Source organism: Phyllostomus discolor, chromosome 3 (genome assembly GCF_004126475.2).
Source record: "Phyllostomus discolor isolate MPI-MPIP mPhyDis1 chromosome 3, mPhyDis1.pri.v3, whole genome shotgun sequence".
In the NCBI taxonomy this organism is placed as follows: Eukaryota; Metazoa; Chordata; class Mammalia; order Chiroptera; family Phyllostomidae; genus Phyllostomus; species Phyllostomus discolor.
Genome location: NC_040905.2, coordinates 178720648 through 178734818, shown reverse-complemented (window position 1 = coordinate 178734818; position 14171 = coordinate 178720648). Strand labels below are relative to the sequence as shown.

Genomic DNA, 14171 nt, shown 5'->3' with positions numbered 1-14171 from the left:
CTAGGTTACTTAATGATGCTGTTCAAGACTTGCCTTCTCCCAAACTGATTTTTTTCATCATCTGCACTAAACATTATCATAGGTTACTGGTTACATTTTTAAACCTTTTATCCTACCAAGACAGTATTCCTGTACAAGTTTTTATGTGAACAGATGTTTTCATTTCTATTACGTATATATCAAAGAGTAGAGTTTCTGGGTAAAATGATAACCCTTTGTTTAACTTATTGAGCAAGTGCCAGATTGTTTTACAAAGCAGTTACGTTATTTCACATTTCCATCAGAAGTGTATGAGGGTTTTGTCTTCTCTACTGTCTTGCTAACGCTTATGATGTGTCTTTTTGACTATAGTTGTGTTAGTGGGCATGCTATGGTATCTCATTGTGGTTTTGATTGCATTTCCTGGGTAACTAATAATTGAGCATCTTTGCCTCTGCTTATTGCCCATTTTAATATTTTCTTTGAAGAAATATCTTTTCAGAGCCTTTGCCCATTAAAAATTTTTTTTAGTATTGAGTTGTCATAGTTCTTTATATATTTCAGATACAGATCTTTACTAGATATACTTGCAAATGGTTTCTCACATTCAGTGAGTTGTCTTTTCATTGTGTCCTTGATGGTGTCTTTTGAGGCATAAAACTTTTAAATTTGGTTAAGTGCATTTTATCAGTTTTTCCTTTTATTGCTCATTGCTCTTGCTTTTGGTGTCCTATATGAAAAACCATTGCCAAATCCAAAGTTAGGAAGAGTTACCCTTATGTTTTCTTTTAAGAATTTTATAGTTTCACCCTGACCATTGTGGCCCAGTGAGTGGGGCATCATCCCCAAAAGAAAGGTTACTGGTTTGATTCCTGGTAAGGGCACATGCCTGGGTTGTGGGCCAGGTCCTGAGTTGGTGGTGTGCTGAGGGCATGCAAGAGGCAACCGATTGATGTTTCTCTTTCATATCACTGTTTCTCTCTATCTTTTTCTCCTCCCTTACCCTCTCTTTAAAAAATAAATAAATAAGATCTTTAAAAAATAATTTTATAGTTCAACCATTGCTCTTAGGTCTATGAGCCATTTTGAATTAACTTTTATGTATATGAGATAGGAGTCCAATTTCATTCTTATGACTGTGGCTATCCATTGTCCAATGTCTATTTGTTGAAAAGACCATGTTTCCTCATTAAATTGTCTTGGCATGCTTGTTGTAAATTAGTTGCCTATAAATGTGATTATTTATTTCTGGATTCTCAATTCTTTTCCATTAATATTTTTCCCCATATTAAATTTCTTTTTTCATTGAATTTATTGGGGTGACATTGGTTAATAAAATTATATAGGTTTCAAGTATACACTTCTGTAATACATCATATGTATATTGTGTTGTGTGTTCACCACCCCAAGACAAGTCTCCTTCCACCACCATTTACCCCCCTTTTACCTTCTACCTTTCCTTTTTCATTTGATTTTTAAGTCTGGCCTATGCCCATACATACTGTCTTGATTACTATTGCTTGTTTTTTTTTTTGTAAAATTTTATTTATTTTTAAGCAGAGAGAAAGAGAGGGAGAAACATTGATATGTGGTTGCCTCTCACACATCCTGCTTTGGAGACCTGGCCTGCAACCCAGGCATGTGCCCTGACTGGGAATTGAATCAGTGATCCTTTGGTTTGCAGCCTGCGCTCAATCTACTGAGCTACACCAGCCAGGCCTATTGATTGGTTTTAAAATTGGGGGAGTATGTCCTCCAATTTTGTTCTCTTTCACTATTGTTTCTGCTATTCTGTGTCCCTTGAATTTGCATATGAATTTTAGGATTAGCTTGTCAAGTTCTGCAAAGGAGTCAGTTAGGATTATGGTAAGAGTTGTGTTGAATGTGTAGATCAGTTTGGGAAATATTGTCATCTTAACAATGTTGTCTTCCAATCCGTGAACTTGAGATGTTTTTCCCCATTTATTTAGATCTTTACTTTCTTTCAACATTATTTTGTAGTTTTCAAAGTGTCAGTTTTACACATCTTTAAAAAAATGTATTCCTAAGTATATTTATTCTTTTGATGCTAATGTAAATGGAATTTTTTAAAAGGGAAGCCATTTTATTTTATTTTATTTTATTTTAAGGTTTATTAATTTATTTTTAGAGAGGGAAGGGAGGGAGAAAGAGAGAAAGAGAAACATGAATGTGTGGTTGCTGGGGGCCATGGCCTGCAACCCTGGCATGTGCCCTGGCTGGGAATTGAACCTGTGATACTTTGGTTCTCAGCCTGTGCTCAATCCACTGAGCTACGCCAACCAGGGCATAAATGGAATTTTTTTTAAAAAGATTTTATTTATTTACTTTAGAGAGAGGGGAAGGGAGGGAGAAGGAGAGGTCGAGAAACACCAGTGTGTGACAGATCATGATCAGTTACCTCTCACATGCCCCCCCCCCCCCCATCAGGGGCCTGGCCTGCAACACAGGCATGTGCCCTGACTGGGAATCAAATCAGCGACCTTTCAATTTGCAGGCTGGCACTTAGTCCACTGAGCTACACCAGCCAGGGTGGAATTGTTTTCTTAATTTATTTTTCAAGTTGTTCATTGTAAGTATAGCTACCAATTTAAAATTTTTTAATCCTTACCTGAGGACATTTCTTCATTGATGTTTAGAGGGGGAGGAAGGGAGAGAGAGAAACATCAATGTGAGAGAGAACCATCAATAGGTTGCCTTTTGTAAGTGCCTGGGCTGGGGATCCTATGTGCCCAGACTGGAGAATGAATCCTCAAGCTAGGTGTATGCCCTGACAGGCAATGGAACCTGCAATCCTTTGGGTACGTGATGATGCTCCAACCAACTGAGCCACACCAGTCAGGGTGCAGTTTAATTTTAATGTATTAATTCTACATTCAGAGAACCTCAGAAATATGTTGAACATAATTTAGGAGTGCAAAAGCAGTTTTTCTGTTAGTTTTGATTATTTTGAATAAAAACTTCCTTTTAAATTTATATTGACTTTTTGAAATCCTTGTAATTATTTCATGGGTTTACTTATATAATATTTGTGGCAAAGAAAAGGTGTTATTTTTCAATGTGTAGCTATAAAACCTAATACCAGGACTTGCTTTTAACACCTGTGTACAATTTCCTAGTTATTTTCTTGCCTTAATTTTCTAACTCCCTAATTATTCAATATTTAGATTGAGCTGGGAAACAGCATTACAGAAAGATGGGCACATTGAATCCCATGTGCTTTTATTTAGTTTCATCACTTATCAATACATGATATCAATACATTTATCAATATCAATAACCTTCATTCCCTAGGTTATTTTATAGCAAATCCAGACATTGTATCATTTCATCCGTAAATTATAGATGTACTTTCACAAGACAGACTCTTTGTAACTATGTAATTTTGGAGCAAAACCTGCTATAATTGACTTTGCTTTAGATGATGATTTGTTTATTAGGGTAGAAGAGTCAGTAATTAAATTTTGTTTTTATTTTGATACACAGGAGTCCAGATCTTATGTAAAATGGATGTTTCTCACACTAGACACTGAATGTGAAGTAGAGAATCTGTTTAGTAAAATCTAAGCTGCCATGGAAGAAATACCAGTAAAAGTTGCTGTAAGAATTAGACCTCTGCTCTGCAAAGAAGTTCTTCATAATCATCAAGTTTGTGTGAGAGTTATTCCAAACACCCATCAAATTATCATTGGGAGAGATAGAGTCTTTACTTTTGATTTTGTTTTTGGCAAAAATTCCACTCAAGATGAAGTTTATAATATGTGCATAAAGCCACTTGTGTTGTCACTCATCGAAGGCTATAATGCAACTGTTTTTGCCTATGGACAAACTGGATCTGGGAAGACATACACCATCGGAGGAGGCCATGTTGGTAAGATTCTCATACTCTTTGACTTTTGAAACACTTGAATGAAACGAAAATATGACCATACCTGACTCATAGTAGGTGCTCGGCATATTGAGTGAGTGAAATAATGAATAGGACAGTCAGATGCGTCCATATGTCATCTTTGAAACATTTGTTTTTAAGGGGGAGGGTGGGGGGAGGGGGTGGAGGAGGGTGTAAGGGGATAAAAGGTGAGGGAAGGAGGCTGGGCTTGGGGTGGTGAACACAATACAGTGCACAGATGGTGTCTTGTGGAACTGTGCACCTGAAACCTGTGTGATTTTGTTAACCAGTGTCACCACAATAAATTCAATACAAAGAAAAAAATAGTAAAGGAAAAACATTTGTTTTTAAATATTGAAGCTTTATTGAACAACTTAATTTGCAATTATAGTTGTTTGAGGAATGATTTGATATACGTTTATATTGCAAAATCATTATCACAGTTTAATATCAGTTACCTCACATAGTTTCAAATAGTTTTTTTTTTCTTGTGATGAGAAATCTTAGCAACTTTCAAATATACAATACAGAATTGTTGACTATAGTCATTGTGCTGTGTATTACATCCCCAGGACTTAGCTTGTCAGGGAAGTTTGTGGCTTTTGATTACCTTCACCCATTTCCCCCACCTCCTACCCCCTGCTTCTGGCAACCTTTTGTCATTTTGAATGGAATTTAGATTAGAGAGACATGAATGAACATGATTAGACTTTGCATCTTTTAATGGTCCACTTGTAAATATTAAGAGTCCTGTAACTAGAACATAGAGGAATATAAGAGAAATTTACTATGTAGTTTAGTGTCTTCCCCCCGACATTTCCTAGCCAGATTTCAGTTTTCTACAGCTTTATTGGCATATAGTTGACAAATAAAATTGTGAGATCTTTTAAGTGTTCATTGGGATGATTTGGTATACAAGTATGTGTACATTGTAAAGGATTCTTCCCTTCTAGTTAACACATCCATTACCTCACTGTATACAGATTTCTATTTTAAATAACTGTATACTTTAGGATATAATTTTTCCTGCTTGTAATTTTAGTTTGGGAAAGGTGGTTTCATAAGATTCCTTTAGGGCTGGAAGGAACCTTGAAAATCATTTCTCTTCCTTTATTAAGTGAGGAGCTCCAGCTGCAGAATGATTAAGGGCTCATTGAGTCAGGTGGCTGGTGACTGCACTGGACTGGAAAGCCATGTCCTCTGTTGAGACTGTTTACTGTATTGGCAATTGGCATTTTCATACTAAAAGCAATCTTTTGAATGTTGTGCATATACATGATTATTTAAAATTATCATTAGTAATGTCTGTATGTGTAATGGTTTTCAGTATTTTTTTCTACGTTCATACTTCTCAAAGGTGGAATATGTGACTTTCAGAAACATCTCTCAATAAGTGCAGGGATGCGGGGGTGAGGTTTGGAAGGTGTCTGTGTGGTTTGAGGAGGCCCTCACTCCAAAGATTAAATGGAGGGGCCTTCATTGCCCAATGCCACTATCCTTCCCATTTTTTAAGGATCACTGGTATACAGGATTAGGAGACTCAAGATACGAGATTATTTTAGGTTCTCAAAATAAATTTCAGGCTCTCTACTATTGTGGCTTTTTTTGAAGATTGTATTTTTTAAATAAATTTTTTGCTTTTAGATTTTATTCGTTAATTTTTAGAGAGAGGGGAAGGGAGGGAGAAAATGAGGGAGAGAGACAGTGATCGGTTGCCTCTTGCAGGTCTCCCTCTACCTGGGGACCTGGCCTGCAACCCAGGCATGTGCTGTGACTGGGAATTGAACCTGTGGCCTTTAGGTTCACAGGCCGGTGCTCAGTCCACTGGCCGGAGCCACACCAGCCAGGGCTGTATTTATTTCATTTTGATTGGCCAGTATTTTATGACCCTAAAGACTCAGTATGTGCATTATACTAATAGGGGTATGAGATGTTCAGATCTTGGTGACAGTTGTAGCTATAGTTTTCTTTAAAGAGGCCATGAGTGTAATTTTAATTCTTTAAGGGAAAAAGTTATATATCATCCTAAAATACTTTAACTGCTCCAAGGCACTCTATACCCAGAGAAATAGATCACCATTAGAAACTATTTTGATGGTGTTTTCCCCCTATATATAAAATATATATATATTAATTTTTTCATTGGAAAAACAGTTGTCAGGTGATGATTAAGAAATTAAATGCCCCTTTCATCTCCAGGAAATAACATTTGATGTGTGCCATTCTAGAGTCCTGCAGACATTCTTCTAAGCATGTTACAGATGCATGAGTAGTTTTTGCTTTTCTTTTTTGTTTGTTTAATGAGATATTACACCTGTGGTTCTGTAACTTTCTTTTCACATCTAACCATACAAAATATCATTTAATTTTTCTCATTTGGGTTATAGAATTTCATTTCATTTTTTGGCTGTATAGTATTTTATAATTTGTATGGGTCATGTTTTTTTTTTTTTTAAGATTTTATTTATTTATTTTCAGAGATGGAAGGGAGGGAGATAGAGAGAGAGAGAGAAACATCAATGTGCGGTTGCTGGGGGTCATGGCCTGCAACCCAGGCATGTACCCTGACTGGGAATCGAACCTGTGACACTTTGGTTCGCAGCCTGAGCTCAATCCACTGAGTTACGCCAGCCAGGGTGAATGGGTCATGTTTTATTCATTCCAGTATTAATGGATATTTAGGTTGTTCCTGATTTTTACTCATAAAAGAAGTTGCATTACATATCTTTGTACATTTAATTTTCATTTGCATATTAGTATTTCTGTGGAATATATTTCTAGAAGTGGATTTGGGGAATCAACCACATTTAAAATGTGGACAGATACTGACAAATTACCCTCCAAAAAGGTTTGTTCCAATTTATATGTATTCTCACTATCAATATATGAAAGCCATTTGTTCATATCTTTATCATTTCCTGGATATATAAATCCAAAGTATTTTTTCTTTACCATCTCATAAACTGAAAAATTGTACCGTGTTGTTTGTATATTTGTGAAATTAGTGAGCATTTTCAGTTTTCCATACTGACACCAATTCTGGGTCAGTTGTCTGCTGTTTGATTATTGGCCATGCAAATAATGTTGGGGTCCCCCCCCCAGTAAATACTTTATTGAGCATTTGCAGTGTTTAGGGTACCCTGCTAGTTACTGTGGCAGGGTGAAAATTTCTTATTTTAAATATGATCCTTATTTAAACTAATACTAATTTTCCTACTTTTCAGAATCTTGGATGTACTGGCTTTTACCAGGCATAATCTTCTCTAAAAACTTTAATTTCTGTACTTTTAAAATAGCATATAATAGCTATTGAGCTGGTGGCTGCTGAAATATAAAACTTTGTAAGTTCTCTGTATGAAATAGTTTATTTCAGAAAGAAAAAATATGCAAGAAAGAAACTAGGAATGTAAGCCTAACGTTGAAATGTGGTTTTTAGGTTACCAAAATATGTATTTGAAGCTTTATCATAAATATTATTTGAAATTGAGTTTTTTGATAAGTCTTTTGAATTTTTGTGCTGTTTTGTTATCTGCTGTGGTCGGGAATGATCAGCTACTTATAGTGGCTATCCAGAATGCTTAACATACACTATAGTGTATAGATACTGCTATTGGCAAGTTCCTGGAAACTGACAAAAAGGAATCTTTCTCCCTTGTGTTACAAAACCTACAATTTCCTTTACTTGCCACACGATGGCAGTATTGCATCTTAAATTAGGTGAAAGGCAGCCCAATTTAATAGAGGTTCAGATTTTCAGGATGAGTGTTGCCAGAAATCTAAACATTGGTAATCTTCAACTTGGAAGCAAGTTTGTGTTAAGGTACCTTTATAAGCTAATGTTTTGTAACTTTTTTTCTGTGGAACAATGCTGAAAATGGTGGGTGATTTTCTTTCTAAATTGGCCTGCAGAAGTTCATTTAACCTTAAGTCCCAATTTATTCTTTCACTTATTTTAAAGTTTATCTTGTACTTTTTTTTATTGTTTCAAAAATTGTGGTTATATATATGTATATATATGACATAAAATTTACCATTGTAACCATTTTAAGAGTATAGTTCTCTTGACTTTAAATTCAGTGTTTCGCAACCATCACTGCTGTTTTTCAGCAACCAAAATGTAGAGAAACTTTGTAACCATTAAGAAATAACTTCCCTCCCCCTCCCCCTGGTAACCTCTAGTTTACTTTCTTTCTCTATGAATTTTCATCTTCTAGATATTTCTTAGAAGGGGTGTATACACTATTTGTTCTCCTGTGTCTGGATTCTTTCACTTTCAGAACTTCCTTTTTATGACTGAAGAATATTCCATTTTATTGCTGTGTCATATTTTGTTTATCCATTCCTCTGTTGGTGGGCATTGAGTTGTTTCCCCCTCTGGCTATTGTGAGTAATGCTGCTGGGGACATTGGTGTACAAGTATTCTGAGTCTCTTGTATGCACTTTTATTCATTCATAATGTTACTGTACTGATCTGTGTGCTGGGTTGTGGAAGCGATGAAGGAGAAGAGGTATTGAGAGGCTTCTGACTGTACTTTTCCCCCTGATCTCATCCACTTTCATGACATTAAAAACTATATGTAGCTGACTTCCAGGGGTTTTTTTTAACCCCCCAGTCCAGACTGCTGTCTTGAACTCTGGACTTATATATTCAAATGCCTGTTTAGTCTTTGCAGTCAGATGCTAACAGACATCTCAAGCTTAATTGGTCAAAAAAATGAACTTAATGGCCCTGGCTGGTGTGGCTCAGTGTATTGAGTGCTGTCCTGTGAACCGAGGGGTCGCTGGTTCCATTCCCAGTTGGCATATGCCTGGGTTGCAGGCTGGGTCCTCATTTGGGGGCATGAGAGAGGCAACCACACATCAATGTTTCTCTCCCTCTCTTTCTCCCTCCCTTCCCCTCTCTCTAAAAATAATTAAGTAAAATCTTTAAAAAAAAATGAACTGCCATTTCCCCCTCAAACCACTTCAATCCCTGCTCTTCCCCACATCTATTGATGGCAACTCTAGTGCCTTAAGACAAAACCTTGGAGTCATTGCTAACTCATTGCTTTCTCTCACATCCTAGTTCCAATCTGCCAGGGGATTTTAATGTTCCCTTCAACATGAACCGAGAAGCAGGTCACTCCTCACCTTTTCTCTGCTGCCTTTCTGCTGTGAGCCACCATCATGCCTAATCCTCAACCCTCTTAACTCCCAGATAACTGCCCTGACTTCTAAGCTGTCTCCTCACACCCACCCCTTCCCTTCTATGGTATTTGCAAAACCCAGCAGTCAGGGTGGGCTCTTAAATCACAACTTACTGCTGTCTCCCATGTTCTCGTCTCACTCAGAGTAAAACCCAAAGTCTACAAGGACTCACATGTTCTGGCTTCTGTCACCTCTGTGACCTCATCTCCAGTCCCTCTCCCCTTTCTCTCTCTGTTTCAGCCACACTGGCCTCCTCGTTTATGGATCACACCAGTTTAGCGTCTTTGTACTGGCTGTTCTCTATGTCTAGGTCACGCTCCCCTCAGATACCCACGTGCTTCCTCTGCCACCTCTTTCACGTCTTTGCTCAAATGTCAGCTTTTCAGTGAAGCTCATCATGACTTTCCTACTGAAAGCTGCAAACACCTCCCACCTAAATGTACTCACACTTCCACTCCCTTTCACTCTGTCCTGTCTTTTATCTGGGCATGCCTATCACTTTTAATCACTGATCAGTTATTGTGTTTTGCTGTTGCCTGTCTTTCCTCCGTACAGTCCCACAAGGGAAGGGATTTTTTTCTTCCGTTTTGTTCACTAAAGGTTCCCAGGCTCCTAGAATACCACCTGGCACATGGACAGCACTAAGTAAACATTTGTTAAATGAATGCATGAGTGAATTTTGAGTAAGGGCATGCATGTGAAAATTTTTACCTGTGAATTCTGTAGTTACGGTTTAAAAGATTTATAATACGGAGAATTATAAGAAGAAATGTATTGCTTGTAAATTTTATGTTGTAGCTTTTCTTAAATTTTAAGTTTAATGTGTGATTTCTTTTTCTAAATGTTCAGCTTCAGTTGTGGAGGATAAAAAGGGCATCATTCCTCGTGCTATCCAAGAAATATTTCAAAACATCTCTGAAAATCCGAGCACTGACTTTAAAATAAAAGTATCTTATATAGAAGTATACAAGGAAGACCTAAGAGATCTTCTAGAATTGGAGACATCTATGAAGGATCTTCACATCCGAGAAGATGAAAAAGGAAACACAGGTAAAGTAGCCTACTTACTTGGTAGCCTTCTTTAGCAAATAGATATGATTTAATTCAGCTTCTGGACATATTCCAAAGAAGCTTTAAAAGCACAGAAGCAAAATGAATTTGTTTTTACTTTAAAATTGAATGATATTGTTGATTAACAATATCAGTTAAATCACTTTTAACTAGTTCAACTGGTAGGTAAGATGAAGTTACTAAGTTGTAATTTAAGATAGTACTGATTTCCTATGATTGTACTGAACTTTTTTTTCCTCTTGATTACCTGAAGATTGGGGATGGCTTCTTCCTTTGGTGTTCGTCCAAGTTGATCCAGAATTCTTTCTCCTTTGATTTTTGTCCCAGTATACCTATTGCATGCTATTTTTTCAAGCGTAGAAAGTTTATGTGTCTGCTTCTCCATAGTGACATTTTCCTGTCTTTTGTTGTGCTTCTCAAAATCTGATACCCTGTGCTTAACACATTAATCTTATGAAATACCCATTTTTTGGAAATGGGAGAAGGCTAGGAGGGGAGGGTTAAAATGCAAGTATTTTAAAGAGTAATACTTTATACTTTTCTAACTTAAAAGGTGACATGTTCTGTATAGAACATTTAGGCAACAGAAAAGTATAAGAAGGAAAGTTAAAGATCATTTTTTTCCCAGAATTCAGCTTTTTATTGAATGTGTTGTAAAAGAGGGTTAGTCAAAAAGGCCAAGGCCCATGTCATTAAAAGACTCCTCAGATTCTTCTTTCTTTGCTTCCACTTTCTGTTCCTCAGCTGGGGAAGCAGAGGCCCTGCTGGTGCAGGACTAGCTGCAGGGGCAGGTCCACCAGCCCCTACATTGCAGATGAGGCTCCCAGTGTTGACATGGGCCAGTGTCTTTGCAAACAAGCCAGGCCAGTAAGGTTCAACATTTACACCATCTGCTTTAACGAGGGCACTGATCTTATCCTCTGTCACTGTCACATGGCACCTCATTGTCACCTCATTGTTTTGTAGGATAAGGGCCAAGTAGATGCAGGGAAGCCCCAAGACAAAGGCCACGGTATGGGCAGTGCTGGACAGTGCTGCCAGGAGTGGTGCTAGTTGCTGGATGAAGTGAGGGCCTCCCAGATTTCTTTTTCTATGCATGTATAATTGTTATTTATTTATTATTTTTATTTCTGAATTTTAAAAAATTTAATCCTCGTTCAAGGATAATGCTTACTGATTTTGGAGAGAGAAGAAGGGAGAGAGAGAAAAAGAAAGAGAAAGAAAGAAACATCAATGTGAGAGAGAAACATCAGTCAGCTGCCTCCTCAGTGCATCCTGACTAGGGATCAAACCCGAAGCCTAGATCTGTGCCCTGACCGGGAATCGAACCCACAGCCTTTTGATGTAAAGGACAATGCTCCAACCAACTGAGCCACCCGGCTGGGACTGTATAATTGTTTCTTAATGTACTTGCATCCCCCACCAATAGTATTACATTTAATTTTTTCACTTAATATTTATATTGTAAGCATTTCCATGTTATTAGTTTTCAGCCTTGTGACCCTTCGTAGTCATATGGTCATTTGTCTTCTGAATGTATTATAATAATTTAACACTGTTCCATTGTTGTACATTTAAGCTGTTTCCATATTTTCACTATTATTAATAACAAATGACTGTTCTTGGATGTCTTCCTCTCCTAGAAAACACATTTAGTAGAACCTTCCAGGAGATAAAGGGTCCTGCCAGAGGAGTGACTCCTTGGGGGAATTTCACAGTGGCTAGAAAAGAAGGCTGTTGTCATTCAAACAACAGCCTGCAGGGGGCAGTAGAGCTTGCCACCTTAGAGGCACTGTCTTAGCAGCTCTGGCATTCCTGGATGTTTGAAGAAATTGTTTTTTGTTGTTGTTTTTTTAGAAAGCACATATAGTAGTTTATAAAATTATTAGATCATTCAATACAGTTTTTAAAATTTTCAAATCATTTTTAAATTACAGTTGACATACATTATTATGTTAGGTATACATCCCAGTGATTAGACATTACATAAATCAGTAAGTGATCATCCTGGTAAATCTCATACCCATCTGACACCATACATAGCAATTATACTATTATTGACTATATTCCCTATACTGTGTTTTTCATCTCTGTGACTATTTCGTAACAACCAATTTGTACTCCTTAATTCCTTCACCTTTTAGTCCCTTTCCCTGAACCCTCTCCTTTCACAATGTTCTCTGTATCTATGAGTCCCTTTCTGTTCTGCTTGTTCATTTATTTTGATTTTTAAATTGTTGATAGGTGTATAGTTGCCATTTTATTGTTCATATTTTTAATCTTTTTCTCTCTAACATCTGGTTTGGTGGTGATGAACTCCTATAGCTTTTTTCTGTTTGGGAAGCTTTTTATTTGTTTCTGTTTGTGAAGCTTTGATTTTAAATGATAGCTTTGCTGGGTAGAGTAATCTTGGTTGTAGGTCCTTGTTTTTCATAACTCTGAATATTTCTTGCCAATCTCTTCTGGCCTGCAAAGTTTCTTTTGAGATACCAGCTGAAAGTCTTATGGGAGGTCCCTTTTAGGTAACTAACTGCTTTTCTCTTGCTGCTTTTAAGTTTCTCTCTTTGTATTTAACTTTTGGCATTTTAATTATGCTGTGTCTTGAAGTAAGCCTCTTTGTGTTAATCTTGTTTGGAACTTCTATGCTTCCTGGACTTGCATGTCTATTTCCTTCACAAGGTTAGGGAAGTTTTCTGTCATTATTTTTTTCATGTAGGTTTCCAGTGTCTTGCTTTTTCTCTTCTCCTTTCAGCACCGCCATGATGCACATGTTGATATACTTGAAGTTGTCCTAGAGGGTCCTTACACTATCCTTGATTTTTTGGATTCTTTTTTCTTCTCCTTGTTCTGATTGGGTATTTTCTTCTTCCTTATGTTCCAAATCACTGATTTGATTTCGGCCTTCATCCACTCTACTGTTGTTTCCCTGTAAATTACTCTTTATCTCAATTAATATATCCTTTATTTTTGAATGGATCTTTTTTATGCTGTTGAGGGTCTCGTTACATTCCTTGGGCATCTTTATAACCAATGTTTAGAAGTCTGTGTCTAGTAGATTGCTTGTCTCCATTTTGTTTAGTTCTTTTTCTGGAGTTTTGTTCTGTTCTTTTATTTGGATCACATTTCTTTATCTTTTTTAATTTTGTCAGCTTCCCTGTGTTTGTTTCTATGTATTAGGTAGAGCTGCTATTTCTGCCAGGTTTGGTAGGGTGGCTTAATGTAGTAGGTGTCCTGTAGGGCCCCGTGGCACAGTCTACCCTATCACCCAAGCTGGGCACTTGAGTTGCACCTCCATGTGGGCTGTATACCCTCCTCTTATATTCGAGCCTTGGTTTCTGGTTGTACGTCAGTAGGAGGGATTTACCTAGGCTGATTGGCTGCATGGACTGGCTGTGACCACTGATCACTGACCTCTGACCACCATGGAGGGTCAGCTACAGGTACCCTCTCCACAGAGCAGGACTTAATTCAGCAGGGCTCAGGTGCCTGCTGAATTCGCCCCTTGAGTGTGCCGCTTGTGTAGGTGTTGAATGGTGGTGCTTCAATGTGGTGTGAAGCTGTTCACTTGGTGTGCTGGCTCTGGGGCCTCCTGGAGGTGCAGGCCAAGGTTAACCACAGCCTGTGTTCTTCCTGGGGCCACCTGGCACAAGCTACAAAGTGATCTGCAGATGGCTTCTACTCGTTCTGGGCTTAGAGGTGCCCAGGCAAGGCCAAGCTGTGACCCAAAGCCCAGTGCTGCTAGTCCTAAGCCTGGGGCCACATAGTGAGACATATGTGGTCCACTAAGGCCAGATGCTGCTTGTTTGAGAGAATTTAGGAAAATCTGTATTGTGAGCCAAGATAAACCATTTGGATGGAAACAGCTTGGGTGGGCCTGAAAGTTGGGTAGGGCAGGGCCTCAGGGAATCATCCAGGCAGGGTAAACAGTGTGAGCCAGGTTAGTAGAGTCTCAGTCGTGGTACCTACCTGCTGACTCTGTGGGAAGAGGGCTTAGAAAAGGAAATATGGCCCCTCTGAGCACTTCTGT

At 37.9% G+C, this 14171-nt stretch overlaps 1 protein-coding gene and 1 pseudogene across 2 annotated transcripts in view; one reads left to right on the top strand and one right to left on the bottom strand.

Moving 5' to 3' along the window:
• KIF27 (kinesin family member 27) overlaps nucleotides 1-14171 on the top strand; it is an 86685-nt gene that overhangs the window by 1736 nt on the left and 70778 nt on the right. For both annotated transcript variants that reach the window (XM_036021787.1, XM_028515047.2), the window contains exons 2-3: nucleotides 3484-3868; nucleotides 9923-10123. In XM_036021787.1, coding sequence (XP_035877680.1) covers nucleotides 3571-3868; nucleotides 9923-10123 — 499 coding nt within the window. In that variant the 5' untranslated portion in view covers nucleotides 3484-3570. The remainder of the gene's footprint in view (nucleotides 1-3483; nucleotides 3869-9922; nucleotides 10124-14171) is intronic.
• Nucleotides 10773-11294, bottom strand: LOC114504110 (annotated as a pseudogene).